At 35.5% G+C, this 20816-nt stretch overlaps 1 protein-coding gene and 1 long non-coding RNA gene across 3 annotated transcripts in view; one reads left to right on the top strand and one right to left on the bottom strand.

The window, feature by feature from the left end:
- LOC143236912 (neuromedin-U receptor 2-like) overlaps window positions 1-15968 on the bottom strand; it is a 40203-nt gene extending 24235 nt beyond the window's left edge. The window contains exon 1 of the mRNA XM_076475589.1: window positions 14317-15968. Coding sequence (XP_076331704.1) covers window positions 14317-14644 — 328 coding nt within the window. The 5' untranslated portion in view covers window positions 14645-15968. The remainder of the gene's footprint in view (window positions 1-14316) is intronic.
- On the top strand, window positions 110-18687 carry LOC143236913 (uncharacterized). Of its 2 annotated transcripts, XR_013019791.1 has the most exons (5): window positions 110-3337; window positions 5081-5271; window positions 6921-6990; window positions 17260-17406; window positions 17814-18687. It is a non-coding gene; the product is annotated as an uncharacterized LOC143236913 (long non-coding RNA). The 2 variants fall into 2 exon arrangements; XR_013019792.1 differs by lacking the exon at window positions 5081-5271 and having other exon boundaries at window positions 119-458.
- The last annotated feature ends 2129 nt before the right edge of the window (window positions 18688-20816 follow it).

Genomic DNA, 20816 nt, shown 5'->3' with positions numbered 1-20816 from the left:
GACTTTGGAAAATTGGGACGCTCTTGAGAAAGAAACACTTTTTCAGGCCTAATTTTAGCTGTGACTTTACGTGACAGAAAATGATTAATATGGGTTGTTTGTTTGTTGTAAATTTTGCGCCAAGCTACACGAGAGATATATACGCTAGCCGTCCCTACTTTAGCAGTGTGAGACTAAAGGAAGGCAGCGAGTCATCACCACCCACTGCCAACTCTGGAGCTACTCTTTTATCAACGAGAAGTGTGACTGCTCTTCAAATTTTAAGGCTCTACGAAAAGTGAAATTGATCGTCAAACCACAATGTCTCTACGAAGTCTCTAAGCACTCGAACCTACGACTCTCAGCTTAAAAGTCGAGCGCCCTAACTACCTGACCACGTGGACAAAATGAAACAGACATCAGTGCTGACTCTTTGTTGCTGTTGTTTTACATAGATATTTTCAGTGATCTTAGCGAAGGTAAAATAACTCTTTAATAACAACTTCCAGGATGTCAAGCTATCTTAACAAAGAAGCTAAAATCTACCTTTCCCTAAGCTTGTTATAAACCTTTCATCACGATGCTTATTAATTTTATAAATTGTACTTCTAGATATTTAATTTATATACATCCATTAAGAGCAGTTAATCTATTGCTATACAACAAGATGAAGTATATCGTATTTCGCCCGGCATACCCAGGTGGCTAAGGCACTCGACTCGTAATCCGAGGGTCGTAGGTTCAAATCCCCGTCACACCAAACATGCTCGCTCTTTCAGCCGTGACGGCGTTACAATGTTACGGTTAATCACACTATTCCTTGGAATAAGAGTAGCCCAAGAGTTGGCGGTAGATGGTGATGACTAGCTGCCTTCCCTCTAATCATAAACTGCTAAATTATGGACGGTTAGCGCATATAGCTCTCGTGTAGCTTTGCGTGAAATTCAAAACAAACCAATATCTCATCTTAAGGTTATTTGTAATTTGTCATCTTCCTAAGTTACTTTATTCAACACATCAACATGCATAGTTCTGTTAAAGTAACTCGAGTTGATCTTTTAATATTTAGAAAAATAAATTATTCTTTTAAGATATATTGTAATATCAGGGAAAGGGACTTATCTATGACAGCTATGTATTTAAGACCTTGTTATTTTCCTGCAAAAGTAAAGTAGGTTCTAACTCCTTTTTTGGAAAAAATCGTGCATATCATGTTTATTTGTCAAACTGCAATCAATGAATTAGTAAAAGATAAAAATTTGATACAAAATCATTTGAATAGTTTACCTTAAACAAGTATAAAATCATTCTATAAATAGCATCGTAAACCCAACTTTAATTCTTTGAACTATAAACATTTCAAAGCACCTTTAAATTGAATTCACTAATACTAGCCTGAACGTACTTGGAATTGTTTTGTTAACCCTGAACACAAATATTTGACCTTTAAGTTTAATTTATCAAACTAACCTGAGCTTACAGTATTTTTAACGCTGAAGTTAAGACACATCCAAAACAAAATCCATAAATTTGGATGATCAAAATTTATATCACCAGACTCGGTAGGCTAATTCATCAATTTTGACTGCTGTATCGTTTAGATTTATGTCTTAGAGTCCATAACTAGCACCAAAATTAAAATTGATTTTGATACAACGCCGCTTGTAGAATTTGTCTTATTTTGACGAGGTTTTATAGTTTTGTTTTCGATCTAAAATTGCTCAAGACATAGATATTTCAGCATAGAAAATATCCAAAAGTATTTTAATAAGAACAATAACAGACAGAGATCATATTTACAAAATGTGTTATTAAGCAAACACTGGATTTACTTAAATAAAATATGAATCACCATCTTCAAGACCTATGGCAATAGTATCTTTTACCTTGGAAGGAGAAAGATCAAAACAAATTTTCCTCTTTACGGGTTTTACTTGAATTCTTTCTTTATTTTTGGAAACTCTATGATACATTTTTATCGATAAATATTCTCTCGCGAGCCGACCTGTCATGGCCACGTGTGTAAAGACGTTCGACTCGTAATCTGAGGAGCGCGGGTTCGAATCCCTTCACATGCTCGCCCTTTCAGCCGTGGGGGCGTTATAATGTTATGGTTAGTCCAACTATTCGTTGGTAAAAGAAAAAAACCAAGAGTTGGCGGTGGTTAATGATGACTAGCTTCCTTCCCTCTAGTGTTACGCTGCTAAATTAGGGACGGCTAGCGCAGATAGCCTTTGCGTAGCTTTGCGCGAAATTCAAAACAAACCTTCTCTCGTGAGTACGTTCATATCGGCCCTGAAAAAGGCCGGAGTACTGTGGGATGCTCTGGCCCAAAAATCTACAACAACAACAACTTCTTACTAGTAGCCGACATGAAAGCTAGGGATGGAGGAAGAGATATTTTGCATCTGACCCTCCTGGATATTCAAAAATTAAACATACCCAAATACCCACAAAGAAGAAGCAAAGCGAACATTCACATCAACTGTTCATTTTACACTTGAAAAGCATTTTTTTAACTTTATTGTTTCAAGTAACAGAAGACAATTTGTTTTTTTAGCTTATGATATTATCAAAGAAAAGGAAGTTACCTCAAAAATTACTGCACTGAATATATTTGTTTATGCTAACTTTAATCAGTTGACTAAAAGTGTTAAGTCAAGTGTTAAGTGTTAAATATTCTAAATTTATATTTTTCAAAATTATTGATTCACAATAGCAAAACAATCAGCAAAGAGTTTCAAAAAGAAAGGAAGAAAAATGGTTTTCTCTTCTTTTATCGGTGTTCCCTTTAGGCTACTGGCAAGTTTACAGACCAACAACGCTAAATTCTAGGGTTCGATTCCCGCACCGAAACAGAAACTAACAAATTTTCTACGATATAATTATGCCCACCATGGCCAGCTTGTTAAGGCGCTCGACTCGTAATTCGAGGGTGGCAGGTTCCAATCCGTTTAACATCAAACATGCTCTCCCTTTCAGCTGTGAGGGCGTTATAATGTGACAGTCAATCCCACTATTCATTGGCAAAAGAGTAGCCCAAGAGTTGGCGGTGGGTGGTGGTGACTAGCTGCCTTTTCTCTAGTCTTATCAGGGGTTCGATTCCCCTCGATGGACATATCAAGGAAATAGCCCGATGTGGCTTTGTAATAACAAAACACACACCCCTCTAATCTTACACTGCTAAATTAGAGACAGTAGCACACATAGTTCCCAAGTAGCTTTGCGCGAAATTCGAAACAAACCAAACCAAAACCAATCGGTATAATAAAAGTGATCTGTGGAGAACACACTGTATGGAAAACTGGAAATCTTGTATCGCGAATGGGAAAGAATCTTGGATACAAAACATTTTCAGGTAATATTGTCTTTTCTGGAATACAGTTTATATTTATTGCTTGAAGACGATACTTTACATTAATTTAAGAATTAGATAAAACACTTAAAGGTTTTCACTTATTTATACAATATTTATCAAATAACGGCAGTGAAGTACCTAATATTAGGCTAAACATAGAAAGACTCTAATCTGTAAAAAAATAGTGTTACCTTTTTTTTCCCCACAAGCATACAAATAGGTTCGTTTGGAGGCACTTGACAATTTGCTGTCATCATGGAAAGAAGCGCCAAAATAACTATATTCCAAATAGTACACCGAAATAAACTGATAAAAAATATTAGTTTCAACAGGATATTAACGATACAGTTAACGAAATATAAATGTTATCCCCCATTTGTTAGTTCTCCAGTGACACAGCAGTATAATCTGTGAACTCAAACCGCTAATAACCAGGTTTCGATACTCGTGATGGGCAGGGCACAGATAGCCCATAATGTAGCTTTGTACTTAATTCCAAACAGATGCATTTGCTAATTTTAACCCTAAATGCATACCTTTGCACATATGCAGTTATTTTTAGATACGGTATCAATATGTTTTAATATAAAGTTGAACCACTGGAAGAGCATGAATATTGGTTTCAGTACTGACTGTCAATACGTTCTGATCAAACTGAGCAATCTATAAAATTCATAGAAGCTAATGGTGTAACTAATTTAACATATCAGATGAACTATAAGTGTGCAAACTCGTCACACAAAAACACATAATGATTAGATTACATTGGTTTATCGGTTGGCTGCTTACCCTCGTTGCTGTGGATATTTTAGATAGTTAAACATGCTTACATCTGAAAATTAATATCACGATTCTACAACAAATAGTCAAAAAAAGAGAAAGTTTTTTTAAGTTAAGCACAAAGCTACACAACGGACAATCTGTGCTCTGCTGAACACGGGTATCGAAATCCGGTTTTAGTGTTGTAATTCCGCAGACATACCGGCCTGCCACTAGGAGGCCAAAAAGAAAATAGTAGATGTACCATTCATTTTACTATTTTATCGGTTTATAGCTTCATTAAATGATATTTTTTGGTAATGAAACTCGTTTGCCAAACATTCTTAAATGTTATATTACCCCGCCCTAATGTACAGATAACCCAAGCAGAAGTGACGTCATTCCGTTAATACATAGAGTAATTATTAAGCGTCACGTGAGCAAGGTACGGGAGGTGCAGCTACGTGTACGTGAATCAACTCACACATTATACATACAATCAGACATGTTTTCCAACAGCACTTCACTGATTCTCTGTCTTACAATATCATAAAATTACTAGTATTTTTTAATTGTAGCGTCTGACTCAGTTTCTTCTGTACTTCATTAGATGTACTTCTTGAAACTATGTCTAACGTGTGGCATTATATTTAAGTGTCATGCCTGCAACCCACCTATATTATTATACTACACTCAAGTGTCATTCATGCCTATAACGGTACCTGTATTATTTTACTGCACTCGCGTGTCACGCCTGCAGTACCATTTATATTGTTGTATTACATGTTGTATTTAACATAGGGAACAACATGTGCATATTTTTAAGAGGTTATTGTTGAGCTGCCATGAAACTGTGTATGAATTATTGTTTGTACTATATTTGAGTATCATGTATGGAACAGTATCTCTATTGTTATACTATATTTAAGTGCCATGTCTGTAAAAGTTTGTGTATTGTTGTAGTACCTTTTATTTCCTGCGTAGTATCGGTCTGATGGACTACAAACAAGAAAATTATTCAACATCACCCCCCCGCCGCCGCCGCCGATTTTAGGACTACTCCCATCTGATCGAAAACTGGAATTTAACTGTCACTGTTTTACGCTGTGGCACTCTCACGAACTATGAATCCTCGAATTCATAAAATGGGCCCGTTAACTACCAGACCACTCCAGGTCAGTTTTGAAAATACTCGTGTTTACAGAAACTACCCTAACAAAATAAAAAAAAAAAAACCATAGCTGCGTCTGTTTACAGCGCGTGGAGGGAAAATGTCGTAACTCGTAAGCTGTAGGCAGGGTATTTTATATCTCTAAAGCTATTTTAATATGGCGTTATCAGTGGTTCGCACGCTTACCCTTCCTTATATCGGCAGATAAGGAACTAAAGTATTCACTTATTAAAAGACGACAAAGCAGAGAAGATCCGTGCAATTTTATCTTTGCTGTCAAAACTTAGCACGTTCGCAGGCGATAAAGGAATACGACAGTGGCTTTCATCACTGATACTCCAGTCTTCAAACGCCGCATTCTATTGGTGTACCTTTTTAATAAACAAATTCTTCGTCAAATTACGAGGTAATTGGTTTTAAAGCAGAAATTAGAATCTGTTAAACAGTGTTTTTATTATACTTGAGCAGTGAGTAGACATCTATGCAATTGTATTTTAACTGTTACGTTTGTAAACAAATGTAATTAAAGAAAAACAAAACATTGGTGCGTTAATGTACGTTATAAGCGTATTTTTTCACATAACTTATAGCTACGTGTAAAACGAAACGTATAATACGTGAACATCAAAAGGAAAATAAAAGAAATATGAAGTAATACGATGACGCAGCCCGTTCGATCGTACTTATAAGATTGAAACTGATGAGGTAAAATCATAGTTTTGGTAGTTTCTTTGATATCTAGTCTCATTTCTACAGGTTACCATGGAGTCTGTCTATTGTGGTTAATGCGTATTCAGCATAACTCACAGAGCTACTAGTATTCATAAACCGACCAGACTTTTGGATTCTGCAACCATAAATAGACTTGGCGCTCACCCAAGGATGTTATAATAGGAGTAACTTTTAACTTCCTATCTAAAAACACGCGTTAAATCAGCTAGTGGTTTCTAACAGACCAGAAGTTAAATTACCAAATTGTGCTTGTAATGAAAGTAAAAAAACAAAACAAAAAACATTTATTGCTTCCATACGTACGAAGTACTGTTGGCAGTGTTCTTAATTAAATATTTTATTCATCGTACAAGTTATATATGCGCTTATTTTGAGAAAATTGTCTCTTTAAATCTTATGGACACCTCGGTATGATTTTGCGACGATGTGACACTACGTTGTTACTTACTTATTTAATAGTGATTTGTTAGCAAAGTAAGTGACTTAAAGGCCCTAACTTAGAACTCCTGACCTCCTCTATATCAGTTCGATAATTAACTGAGATCCCATAACTTAAAGAGCTAGGTAAATGAGATTCGAAAAACAGTAGATTTGTGAGATAAGAAAAGTGTAGACTGGTGCTTGTCTTCTTGTTTTAAGACGGTTATGAAACTTATAAAGATATTTAATAATTAAAACACTAACCCAGATTCAGCTAATGAAGCTACAATAAAGGACATGTTGACTGTGATTTTTAACCTGAAAATGAATATTGTTAAGGGTTTGTAAAAAATAATCCACATCGACAGACGGCATGAAACGTCATAACTATAACTAACTGCTGTTGTTGTAGAAAATGCCAGTTTTTTTTTTTTTTACATAATTAAACATAGATAGAGAATTAATGTATGTTATTATATTTGAAAAATAATTCCATTACAGCCATTAGAAAGACGTGGTGAGTTATCAGAGGATGACGCCTTCTTTTCGGACAACTGATAAAAAGCATTTGGTGAGTAAGTTGTAGAGAGTAGCTGAGTACGAAATAAAAACACTAAAGTTTGTATTCGTTTATTTATCTAATTGTCATGGTGAGACCGGAGTTGTGACATGTGATCTATAGAAGGTGAACATCACCCAGTAAATAAAAGTAAGGATGCTGGAATGAGTACCACAGATGATTATTCATCTGGATAACCAAGTTATCATTAAGAATTATATTCGAATTTTTAAAGCAGGGATGAATACACTTGGTTCAAAGATATTCCAGATAGCCTATAGTTGAAGGAAAATTTAGTATGTCATACAATTCGTTAGTGAATTTAGGAAGAATGGGTTCTAAAAACTGTTTGGAAGGGATTTCGTCTAACGATCATAAGTCTTCCCTAAAATGTAGGCCTCGTAGATATACAAGGGCCCGGCATGGCCAGATGGTTAAGGCACTCGACTCTTAATCTGAGGATTGCGGATTCGAATAACTGTCACACCAAACATGCTCGCCCTTTCAGCCGTGGGGGCATTATAATGTGATAGTCAATCTCACTACACGTTGATAAAAGAGTAGCGCCAAGAGTTGGCGGTGGGTGGTGATTACTAGCTGCCTTCTCTCTAGTCTTACACTGCAAAATTAAGAATCGCTAGCACAGATATCCCTCGTGTAGCTTTGCGCGAAATTCAAAAACAAATAAACAAACAAACAGATATACTTGATGTACGCCCACACCTGAAAAAGGGTAGGACAAAGATTTAATAACTATACAGAAGAGGCCCGGCATGGCCAAGCGTGTTAAGGCGTGCGACTCGTAATCTGAGGGTCGCGGGTTCGCATCCCCGTCGCGCCAAACATGCTCGCCCTTTCAACCGTGGGGGCGTTATAATGTGACGTTCAATCCCATTATTCGTTGGTAAAGAGTAGCCTAAGAGTTGGCGGTGGGTGGTGATGACTAGCTGCCTTCCCTCTAGTTTTACACTGCTAAATTAGGGACGGCTAGCACAGATAGCCCTCGAGTAGCTTTGTGCGAAATTCCAAAAAACAAAAACAAAGAATACAGGAGAGAAGTTGGTTCAGACCCCAATGCATTCTTGTTAATGATCCTAGGAATTAATTATCTTTTTTTTACCTTTTCTTGGAATTGATTTAAATGACATTTTCAGGTCAGGTACTTATTTAGTAAATATTTAATTACAGTGAAAAGTTGAATCGAAACCTTATCGATTTTAACGTTGCATGAAGAAACCTGGATTAGAGAAAGATTTGATTTTTTTTTTCGGTAGGCCCAAAGAGAATAGCATGGATTATTTTTAACAATTGGCGGAAGGCTCCATGACCGAAACCAAAGACGGAAACGGCCAACTCCTACTCGGAAAGGCCGTGCATGGCCAGGTTGTTAAGGCACTCGATTCGTAATCTATGGATCGCCGACTTGAATCCCCGTCACACCATACATGCTCGCCCTTTAGGCCCTATGTGGTTTATAATGTTACGGTCAATCCCACTATTCGTTGGTAAAGGGGTAGCCCAAGAGTTGGCGGTGGGTGGTAATGACTAGTTGCCTTCTCTCTAACCTTACATTGCTAAATTAGGGGCGGCTAGCGCAGATAGCCCTCGAGTAGCTTTGTGCGAAATTTCCAAACAAACAAACAAAAGACTTTTGACATTTCCAAGCAAGCGTACAAACAAAATGATGAAGTTTATCGTTTTAATTGTTTAACAAAACTCTTCCGTCTGCAGTACCAATAATTCCTATCTAGCACCAAAAATAAAAACTAATACACACATATATATATATACACACACATGCATATATAAGATGGACGGTGTGTTATTTTGGGCGTATAATTAGATTTCAAAGTAGGTTAGTAGAGATTCTGATGAGTAATAAATTTGAGTCAGATACACGTGCGCTCCACGCTTGGTATTGCTAGCGTACAAAAATATAGCTAATAAAAACGAAACCAACAAATATAACGAACTGTTTTCAGGTTTTATTAAAACAACTAGATGTCAACATATATGTAACCTAGTTAGTTATAGTAATATAGAAAATTTTATAGCGTTAAAACTTTCTATATTGGTTATAAATAGCTAAGTTACGTCCCCAGATGCTACAACAGTAAGTTTACGGATTTACAACGCTAAAATCAGCGATTCGATTCCCCTTGGTAAACTCAGCAGACAGCCCGATGTGGCTTTGTTATAAGAAAACACGCACATTTCTAGCTAAGTTACGTATATATCTATCCCTTCCTGCCTTTACAGAATTCCAGCCCGGCATGGCCAGGTGGTTAAGACACTTGACTCCTAATCAGAAAGTCTCGGTTTCGGATCCCTGTCGCACCACACATGCTCGCCCTTTCAGCCGTGGGGGCGTTATAATGTGACGGTTAACCACATTATTCGTTGGTAAAAAGTAGCCCAAGAGTTAACGGTGAGTGATGATGACTAGCTGCCTTTCCTCTAGTCTTACATTACAAAATTAGGGACGGCTAGCAAAAATAGCCCTCGTGTAGCTTTGCGCGAAATTCCAAAGCAAACAAACTTTACAGAATTTGATTTTTTAAGTTAGTTGTATAACTAACTGAACGTCATTCTGGTTAATATTTGAGGCTAAATAAAAAATTGTATTTTAGTTGTATAACTAAATGACCGTCATGCTGGTTGATAGTACTACCCGCTAGTACAACGGCAAGTCTATGGATTTACAACGCTAAAATTAGTGGTTCGATTTCCCTCGCTGGGCTCAGCAGATAGTCCAATGTGGCTTTGCTATAAAAAACACACACACACTGGTTGATATTTGAGGCTAACTAAAATATTGTACTTTATTTATAACGCCAACCAAATTATGATTACTCATACGGAATCAGAAAGTTGTTGCCTACTTTCACTTATCTTTATGACACAAATAGCTGTGATTTGTTATATTTTGACCAAGGAGCCTAAAGAAAAATATTTTTAGAAGATAACGTTATGTGTGAAATGGCTTACATCAGAGGTGAAGCTACTCTCTAAAACAGGGGTGGCCAAACCGCGGCTTGCGAGCCACGTGCTGCTCCTTAACATATATTGTGCGACTCGTGGAAATATGTTGGCTGAGCTCCTCTTTGCATCACAATTTAAAATAAAAAATAAATGAAAGATTTTCAAGCTTTATAATTATTTACATGGTATAAACAGAGAGTCAACTGGATTAAAACGTAAGTTTAATGTTCGTGGTGAGTAAATATATTTAATAATTTAAATCCTAATTTTAATGCTAGATTTAATGCTAGAGTCAGTGATTGAAGAAACTTCAGATCAACAAGGATTACAGAGGAATTGTACTGGAGAATCAGTAATCATACAAGCAAGAATTACAGTGGAATTGTACTGGAGAATCAGTAATCATACAAGCAGGAATTACAGTGGAATTGTACTGGAGAATCAGCAATCATACAAGCAGGAATTACAGAGGAATTGTACTGGAGAATCAGTAATCATACAAGTAAGGATTAAAGAGAAATTAAACTGGGGAATCAGTAATCATACAAGTAAAGATTACAGTGGGATTGTGCTGAAGAATCAGTAATTGTACAAGCCGGTGCTGGAAATGTTAATTTTTTGTGGGCGTGGCTTGCGATCGCGTGATTGTGGCGTGTGTGGCTGTATTGCGAACAGTGAATATAGCGGAGTGTTAGTGTGATACCTGGCGCTGTAGAGTTTGGTTGCATTGCGCGTGTTGGAGCTTATTGTTTCTTTTCACTTTACGTTTTTTAGAAATGTCAGTGACAATTTTGTTAAAGAAGATCCGTCACCAAATTATAAGAAGCAAATGTATGAAGATGAAAACAAAACTTTTAAGCCAGAGTGGGAAGAAGATTTTACATTCATCATTAAAGGAGGTAAACCTTTGTGTCTTATCTGCTATGTGTTACTAAGTCATTACAAAACCAGTAACTTGAAACGCCACTATGAAATAAATAACAAAAGCATTTCGTTTGATTATCTACCTGAATCAGAATTACGGAAAAACAAGTTAACCCTATTAAAATCATCACTAAATAGCCAGCAAACACTGTTGACAACATTCAATAAGGAAGTTGATACAACGAGTGAAGCTAGATTTGTTATATCATGGAATATTGTTCAAGCTAAACGCTCATATTCTGATGGTGAATTTGTTAAGAAGAATGTAGCTGAAGTTGTTGCAGTGTTAGATCCAAATAACACAAAACTTCAGCGACTAATAGCACAAACACCACCTTCACGCCACACTACAGAGAGACGTATCTACCAGATCAGTGCTGATGTTGCAGGCAAAATGCAAAATGATTTAAAGAATTCCCTTGCATTCAGCTTAGTCCTTGACGAAGCTACAGACATACAAGATAACCCACAACTGGCGGTATTTGTTCATTATGTTTCCTCTAATGTAAATGTGAAAGAAGAGATGTTGAACTTATTGGCACTAAAAGAAACAACTCGTAGTGTTTACATTAAAAATGCGCTTCACAGAGCCTTAACAAATGCTGGTATTTCACTGGATAAATTGGTCAGTGGTGCAACAGATGGAGCACCTGCAATGGATCTAGGAAGATACAGGATTAATTGCACTTATGAAAAGTAATCCCAGCTTTCCAGAGTTTCTCCCTGTTGATTGCATTATTCATCATGAACACCTGGCAGCCAGATACTTCAACAATGAAGATGTTATGAAATCTATTCTTGAAATTGTTAGTTTCAAAACTTTTATTTAAGATAAACCCAGTGATGTCTCTTTCTACTGTATTGTGAGGTGGCTATCAACCAGCAATGTCTTAAATAGGTTTGTGGATCTATTGGAGCCTATTATTACTTTTCTTGAAGAAAAGAAAAAATTATCCTCAACAAGGAAATGATGAATGGATGCAAGATCTAATGTCCCTTACTGATATAATGAATAATCTACAAACTCTCAACTTGGCACTCTAGGGGAAGGATAAGATTGTTTCTGATCTTACTCGGACAATTTTCAGCTTTCAGAATAACATAAGACTCTTTTGAAAGAGACATATTGTCAAGAAACTTCAGTTACTTTCCAATCTCAAAAGGAGAGTAAATACATTCCCTGATATTGAAATAAAAGACCACAAACTGGAAGAATACAAATATAAATTACAAGGACTGCTTGATAATATTCTACACAGGTTTGAGGACTTGCAGAAGCTGAAGCCCTGATTTGCGTTTCTTGTAAATCCATTCATGGTTGATGTGATCTATGATGGTTGTCCAATTCTCGAACCTCTGGTTACAGAATTAGCTGCTGTGGAAATAAAACTACAAGAGGACCTGGGTCTAAAGATGATCCATAAATCCCATTCTACAATCGAGTTCTAGAAGCAAGTTCCAGAAATAAAATACCCTGAACTGAAGAAAACCAGTGTGTGACATCTCAATTTTCAGCACAACATACTGCTGTGAATCGCTGTACTCTGTAATGAAGTTTGTGAAGTGGATGCATCCTTACAAATCAATACCTGATGGAGCTAACTTGTACAGCCATGACAACATATTACAAATCAATACCTGATGGAGCTAACTTGTACAGCCATGACAACATATCAGCCAGAATTTCAACTACTCACAACCAGTAAGGAAACTCACAAGACCTCTACTAGCAGTAAATAGCCTGATAATTGTACCAATGTCTGTTTGTGTCAGAAAAATATTATGATAAGACTAAAATTTTGTTAGGTGGTACCTGATTAAAATATCTCTAATTCTATTGTTTTACATATTTTCCTCCATATTTTGATCAGATATTTACTAAAACAAATAAATATCATTAAAAATATCAGTTTTTATACCTTTTTTATTTTTAACAGCCTCATTTAACGTTAATGAAATGCAAATTTGCATATTTTTCTTGCATATGTTTCCGTAGTTCATTACCGTATTAAATACGCTCAGTATAGTTTAAACAATAATCAGCCAGGATTTTAAAAACATTTGGTGTATATATGTATAATTTGTGATTATTGAAACTAATACAAATTAACAGGTTAACAACTACATACATTAATAAATATTATTACGTACATGTATTTATTAATATTTATTTAACGAATTATACATGTAGCAATAAAAACGTGTGTGTAATAATATTTTCATGTCTTGTGACTCTCAAACATCTGAAGTTTATTGTATGTGGCTCTTACGTTAGGCAAGTTTGGCCGCCCCTGCTCTAAAACTATTTTTCATCCACCCGATTTTATTTTGTTTTAGGGACCGGCATGGCGTGATGGTTATGGCACTTGACTCGTAATTCGAGAGTTGAGGGTTTGAATCCCATTCACACCAAACATGTTCGCTCTTTCAACCGTGGGGGCGTTATAATGTGACGGTCAATCCCATTATTCGTTGGTAAAAGAGTAGCCCAAGAGTTAGCGGTCGGTGGGAATGACTAGCTGCCCTCCCTCTAGTCTTACACTGCTAAATTAGGGACGGCTAGCGCAGATAGCCATTGTGTAGCTTTGCGAGAATTTCAAGAGCAATCTTTCTGTTTCTTTAATTTTTAGTCAGTGATTGATCTTTAACATATTATATTCAATTGCTTTCAGGCCTCTGCTTTGTTTCATTCAAACTTTTATTGTGGTCGTGATAAATTATCAAGTTTTGTTATTATTTCAAATGCCAAAAACATTAACAGGTACATTTTCTAGAACATAAAAGATTCACTTAGGACTTGGTTAACTTAATGCAAACTCCAATATTACAATTAGTTCAGGTCTTTAAAATAAAAAAGAATTGTAATAAACTAATAAGTTAATTCTGACTGTTACTAGATGGTCGATAGTCTAAAGACTGAACTTTTTATGAATCACAATCATTTCAGGGTTATAAAGCGTACATTATTCAAACACTATTTAACTTTTCACAAACAATACATTAATTGTCAGTAAACTTTCCTAAATAGGGGCAAGTGCTAAAAGCCACTTAATTAAGTGTTTTTGTTTTTGACATTTAAACGTCATTCCAGATTGCACTAGAATTACAAAAAATAATTAAGAATTTTAAATTCACTGTATAAGGTTTAGCTTTGTTTAGGATTATACTTCCGTTTATTTTTACTTCCAAAAATAACGATTCACGCACGCGAAACATAAATCAACTATACTGCAACTTTGTTGAAGCAAAAAAAAAAATTCTTTCTGTTATACAGATAGGTTTAGGTTGTATTACAGTACTCTAGGTGTAATAAAAGTAAAAGTTCCTTTTAAAAACACTTTTATTTCATAACATATTCTTCATATACTCGATATGAAAGTTCCGTCATTCCTCTGACTGACTTATCCTATTTCTATGTCTATTAAATCTTACCGCACAGTAATGTCAACATGTCAGCTACAGCCAGATTGAAGAGGTAGCAGTTGGTCCCTGTCTGCATGTATTGGTTCCGGGCTATAACGAGACAAGTGCAAGCGTTTCCAACTACACCAGTCAGGAAAATCACTGCGTACACAGATGTTAGAGGGATCAACCAGCGAAGAGTGAGACGTTTCGGGCCGAGAACTGATGCAATGTAGTCCTCTACACTAGGTGTACTTGACACCTGGTGTGCGTGGAAATATTCTGTAACATTTAAAAGAAACATCTCGCTACCGCTAAGGATCTGTGACGGCGGAGAAGTGGTTACCACGAGGACCATGTCCACGTAAATAAGAGCCCATAAATAGGGCACTACTCGCTCAAAAATTTGTCTCTGCGTTGTCAGTAAAACACGCTTAAACTATCGACAAACTGCTAAGCGTTATCGATTTTTTTAGTTGAGTTTTATTTTTTGATACATGAATCAGATGCTGATGAAAATATTACTACTTAACAAACATGGTTACAATGTACTGCATTAGTAAACACACAACGCTGCTTCCAGAAATAGAAAATGAGTATTTTGTACTTTGGGAACGTGTCCAAATTTTCTCCTTTTTCCTGCCAATTTTGTCTTATTTTACAGTAACATACCTGATAAGGTATTTAAGTCTGTCAACTTTCAGCTAAGGTTGGTTCCACTCTTTCACGGCTTAGCTGAAGATTCGGAAAAAGCGAAGTGTTAAAAAGTTCACAATGTAATAAAAAGACATCTAAATATCTTACTAGTTAAAGACATTTGTTATAGTACATAGCAGAGGGTAAAGGTCAGTGGTCATTATTAAGTCCACGTATATTGATAATCCTTCAATACACACACTGACTCTCACTTCTAAGCCTGTTAGTTTTTAAAACCAAAGCCTGTTTTTTCACGTTATCTCCTTCTTCGTGTGTTCCACTCACTCGAATTCTACGATTCACTCGACATCAAGACGCGAAACACTAATTTGTTCACTTGGGTCTCCAGGATGGCGCGACAGTTGATAGTACTGACGTCATACTTTCCACTTGCGTGAATGGAAGCGCCATAACGGCCCATTGACCAGATTATTGGATAACGAATTTCTCTTATTTTTTCAAGGTCTCGGTTTCACGGCTAAGTTTGTATTCTAATTTTAATGAAACGTAAATCTGCTGTGTGAACAAACTATCCAACATTTTCATATTTCTTCATCTAAACTCCTCTTTCAACATAATTGACAAGTTATTCTTACGTTTGAATAGTAAACCTACTACTTCTTGTTTACTTCATAAACTTAACAAGTAAAGCTATTACACCTGGTGAGTTTCTTTGTAAGCTTAATCAGTAAAGATGCTACTACTCCTGGTGAGTTACTTCATAAACTTAACCAGTAAAACTACTACACCTGGTGAATTGCTTTGTAAACTTGATCAGTAAAGATACTATACTCCTGATGAGTTACTTTGTAAACTTGATCAGTAAAGATACTATACTCCTGATGAGTTACTTTGTAAACTTAACCAGTAAAGATACTATACTCCTGATGAGTTACTTTGTAAACTTAATCAGTAAAGATACTACTACTCCTGGTGAGTTACTTTGTAAACTTAACCAGTAAAGCTACTACACCTGGTGAATTACTTTGTAAACTTAATCAGTAAAGATACTACTACTCCTAATGAGCTACTTTGTAAATTTAACCAGTAAAGCTACTACACCTGGTGAGTTACTTTGTAAACTTAACCAGTAAAACTATTACACATGGTGAGTTACTTTGTAAACTTAACCAGTAAAACTATTACACATGGTGAGTTACTTTATAAACTTAATCAGTAAAGATACTACTGCTTCTGGTGAGTTACTTTGTAAACTTAACCAGTAAAACTACTACTTCTGGTGAGTTACTTGAGAGGAGAAAATATAGAAATAAAGTCTAATGGGCACCAGAACTGGTTCTTACTTAAAAGCAACAGTTTGGTTTTAGTGTTTTCAGTTTGACTTCTGTGTATCTTATAATTTTCGTTTGTCTTTTGGGATAGCTGTTTTGATCTTTTAGTTTTCTTTAATATACCTTATTTTTTTACTTCGATACATTTGTGAGATTGGGGAGTTAACTCTTGAAGCAAGTTCAGTTTGTAGTGCTGTCAAATGTGTTACTAACAACACTCTTTTATTTAATAATTTTGTAGTTTTTCTTCCTTAAGATGTTTAACATGAATATTGCGATAAAAACAATGGATTTCTCTGTTGCCTAACTATACAAGTCTTGCAGGGAAACAATCTTTTCCTTATTTGTTTGTTGAATTTTACGCATAGCTACTCGAGGGTTATCAGTGCTAGCCGTCCCTAATTTAGCCGTGTATGACTAGAGGAAAGGCAGCTAGTGATAACCACCCACCGCCAACTCTTGGGATACTCTTTTGCTAACGAATAGTGGGACTGACCGTCACATAATATCGCTCCCATGGCTGAAAGGGCGAGCATGTTTGGTGTGACGGGAATTCGAACCAGATACCCTTATATTCCGAGTTGAGCGCCTTAACCACCAGGCAATGCCGGGTTACATTTTCCTTGTCGTGGAAATCCTTAAATTAGCTATTATAAAGAGGTTATAATGTCGGGAGTGATTAGAACGAAGCGAATTATCAGTCATAATTGTGTACATGACAAACTTTCTCTCTCTGGACTTTATTCGTTGCTTGAAAAACATACAGAAGTCACAATCAATCAGTAATTTGAAATAAATTGTCAATTTATCAATAGAAAAACACTATTTAATAATATACGCGAGAGAAAAGAATAACTTGTATAATGTAGTGATTTTGTTTTTACATTTGGTTTAAACAGATGAGTACACTTTGTTCTTATACTACGATAAGTTTAGCTAGTGTATGATTCTAAAACATTGTTCAATATTATTTTACACACTTTAGCTATTTTGCTGGCAGATTAATTCCTGTTCCCAAACGTCATGTTCCTGATAGATAAGAACCTACTTGTACGTGTCAGTAGTCAAGGTGCCATCACTTTCGCGAGATGCATCCCAGTCTTGTAGTGAATATCTTCCATCATACTTCACTGTACGTATTGTATATTTTTGATGATCGTTTTCCTCTCTGCTACAGAACAAATTATCGTTAATTATGCTTAAACAGTTTTAATTTAGAAAACCTTATAAAGCTCAACTTTGCTGATTCATTATTCGATGCATGATTCCATTTTAAACATTTGGTTTGGCTATATTTCTTATGCAGTGGGTTTTGACCAGCTGCACATCCATTAAGGCCACTTTGTACTAATGTGTACATTACTGATCTAGATATAACATTCATTTATTTATATGTAAGTCACAACAAGGTCTGTATTTGATAATAATGCATCACGTCTTGAGTATTCCTTGAATTACTTAACGTTAATTTTAAGTGTCTATGTTTTTACTTCAGCAGTTTCTATTATCAAGCGTGCTAATTCTAAGTGCTCTTTTCAGTATTTTCGCAGAATTTCTAGCGAAAAGTGTAACGTTCCTTCAGCCTATCGCATGATGTAGCCTTCACCAGCCAAACGGTTCGTTTCTACACGTTTGAAACGCGGCATTTCTGTCCTTGGAGCCTTCGGTACATTTATCATATTACTCCCAAGAAATCGATAAGTCATTCGTGATAAGAATTTGATATTTAAAATCTGGGTTGTTGGAGATTAAGCAATTTCCCTTCAGCTTGTCCATGAGATGAAGAATATTACAAAGTTAAAAAAATTATATGTAATTTGGCTTTCAGTCATTGTCTGATCGACCAAAGGAGGGAAGACATCAATAATGATGACAGTGGTAGTGTTGTGTGTCGTTCGGGTACAGATAGCGGGGATCTAATTATCAAGAAGATGGACGTGAGATGAAACCGGTAGTACCTGTAGAACAACACTACATTCTCTGAATGAGTGATGAAAAAAAATTATTCGATCGTCACCTAAGCTGGAACCTGGAGTTAAGAGCTATAATAATAATAAGTTATTAAAACGTTACAAAACTATATGTACTTTAACTAGAGAAAAATAAAGAAGATTAAATTAGAACCGTTAACACACCAGGGAGTTAGATACTATGTGTTACGTATAGGGGAATCGTATTTCGACTATAAGGAAGCGTGGCTACTATATGATGTAAAATTGGTCAAACCAGAACCAATTTTGTTTTGGTATTTTCTGTAAAGTTTAGATTCAGTTTGAGAAATCTGTTTTTATTTGTTGGTATGGTTGAACGAATATAGCAAGTAGCAGCAAAAGCAAGGAAAGAAAGTACCAGACTCAAAGCTTGGATTTGAAATGTTTGTAATTTATGGAAATATAGCAAGTTCTAGCTTATATTCTATTACTGGTCAAAACTGTAGATAAACAACATGGTGGAAGTTTTATAGCCGTAAACACAGTTTCTTATACATCGGAGATAATTAATCCTTACACGTTTTACGTTCGGTCTAATTTAATTGTACTCTGAATTATATAGAAAGAAATTAATGCATTTAATGTCCAGAAACTACGTGTAGTATAGAACTTTAATGTGAGTTTCTTTTGTGAAAAACTATCGTCTCGGTTAAAGGACTGAGAATAATCAGCTATATATTTCAATGGGTTGAGATAGGGTTAATTCAATTCATGCTTTACTGGTATCCTACATACCGATATTTTATTAGCATACTGAGATGCATAAGATAGATTGCAAAATCGTTAATATTTAACATGCAAAGTAAAACGATTGATATGGATCCTTTCTGAACTTCTGCACCAAATGAAAAGGTAAGTGAACGTAACATGCGAACTCTGGAAACGCAGTTTATGTGGAAACTAAAGATCCGCTGTAAAACATGGGTAAAATGTCGTAAAACTTAAGCTTGGGTTTAAGTCTATCAAAGAAGAGTCATAGGTATGAAAAACAGCGACTATGGCACGATTACAATTAAGACGATGAAAAACTGTTTCAGTTAAATTGGTAACCTGATTCGAGGTTTTTCTGTGTGTACTTACATGCCATACTGTGAATGTGAGATATAACTTTATTGTATTCTAGACACAATAGCAGCCTTGTGAAAACATTTTCTCGTAAATTTATTGTTTGTTTTTTTATTGTTATGCTACACAGTAGAATTATCTGGACTCTATCCACAGCAGGTATCGAAACCAGGTTTTTATTGTTTATAACCCATCGTATTTACCGCTGAGCCACGGAATATAGAGCAGATGATTAGTCATACAGTTAAGCAAACTCCTAGGGCGAAGGTCACTTCGGATGGATTATTTGATTCGTTTATTGTGAATCACTGCTATAAATGAGGGTTTCTATGGTGACGGATGGTCGCCGGAAAGCAGACATAAGTAAGTAATGTGGGTGTGAGATCAGAAGATCAAATTTGTTTTTAATTACGAAGTCACTCATTTGATCTTCACCGAGGTCTGATTTTAGTTTCTGAAGAAGGCCTATTAATATTGGCTTGAAATACATAATGGACTTGCTCAGAGACTATTGCAGGATATCTAGGGTTATAATGTAAGTCATTGAAGGTTATGTGATCATTTGTTAAGTTATAATTACTATGAATAGGTATTTACATAAATAGTTGTGAAGGTGACCTATGAAATATACTTTTAAACATGACATATCTTGTCCCTTAGGGATTTTAAAGAATTAGAATAGAGTTGAAGGGGCTAAATAAGGAATGTGGTGTTTAAAGATATAATAGTCTTAATACTAATGTGTTGCGACAAGAATAATTATAATTATATTTCACTCCACTGATTACACATGCACATAATTTTATAATTATCGTATATTATAAATATATAATTACAATCATATTTTGAACCACTATAATTATCTATTCTTATATAATGCTATAAGTATAGTATGTTATAACTATATAATTACAAACATATTTCACACCACTATAATTATATATGTTTATATAATGTTATATTTATAGTACAACAATATAATTACAAATATATTTCACACAACGACTGGCCAAAATCTTAAGGCCAATGAACATAAAGAAAAAATATTCATTTTGCGTTGTTACACTCAACCACTTATTTGAGCAGAGCTTCGAAAGATGAAAATAAGAAAAGGGAAAATAAAAACATTTTAGCACTTAATAGGGAAAATGTAAATATTATGAAATTAGTCTGAATACTAGCTGGTCAAAAGTTTAAGACCATACTGAAACGAAGCGTTAATCGGTAAACACGTAACGAAATTTAGTCATTTGTGTTCAAGCATTAGCGTTGTCAACATCTCCCACTGACATCTCCTGTGTTACATTGGGTAAAAGCATGGTAAAGGCTAAAAAGTAAAAAGAGTTTAAACGTGGCAGAATTTTCGAGCTGAAAAGCAAGGTCTCTCTCAACGTGCCATCGCTGGTGAGATTGGGCATAGTAAAACTGCTGTTGCAAATTTCTTAAAAGACTCTGAGGGATACGGAACGAGAATTTCAAGTGGCCG

This window comes from Tachypleus tridentatus, chromosome 13 (assembly GCF_004210375.1).
Source record: "Tachypleus tridentatus isolate NWPU-2018 chromosome 13, ASM421037v1, whole genome shotgun sequence".
Classification (NCBI taxonomy): domain Eukaryota; kingdom Metazoa; phylum Arthropoda; class Merostomata; order Xiphosura; family Limulidae; genus Tachypleus; species Tachypleus tridentatus.
Note: the sequence above shows the minus strand (reverse complement) of the source record. Positions and strands in the feature narration are given on the sequence as shown.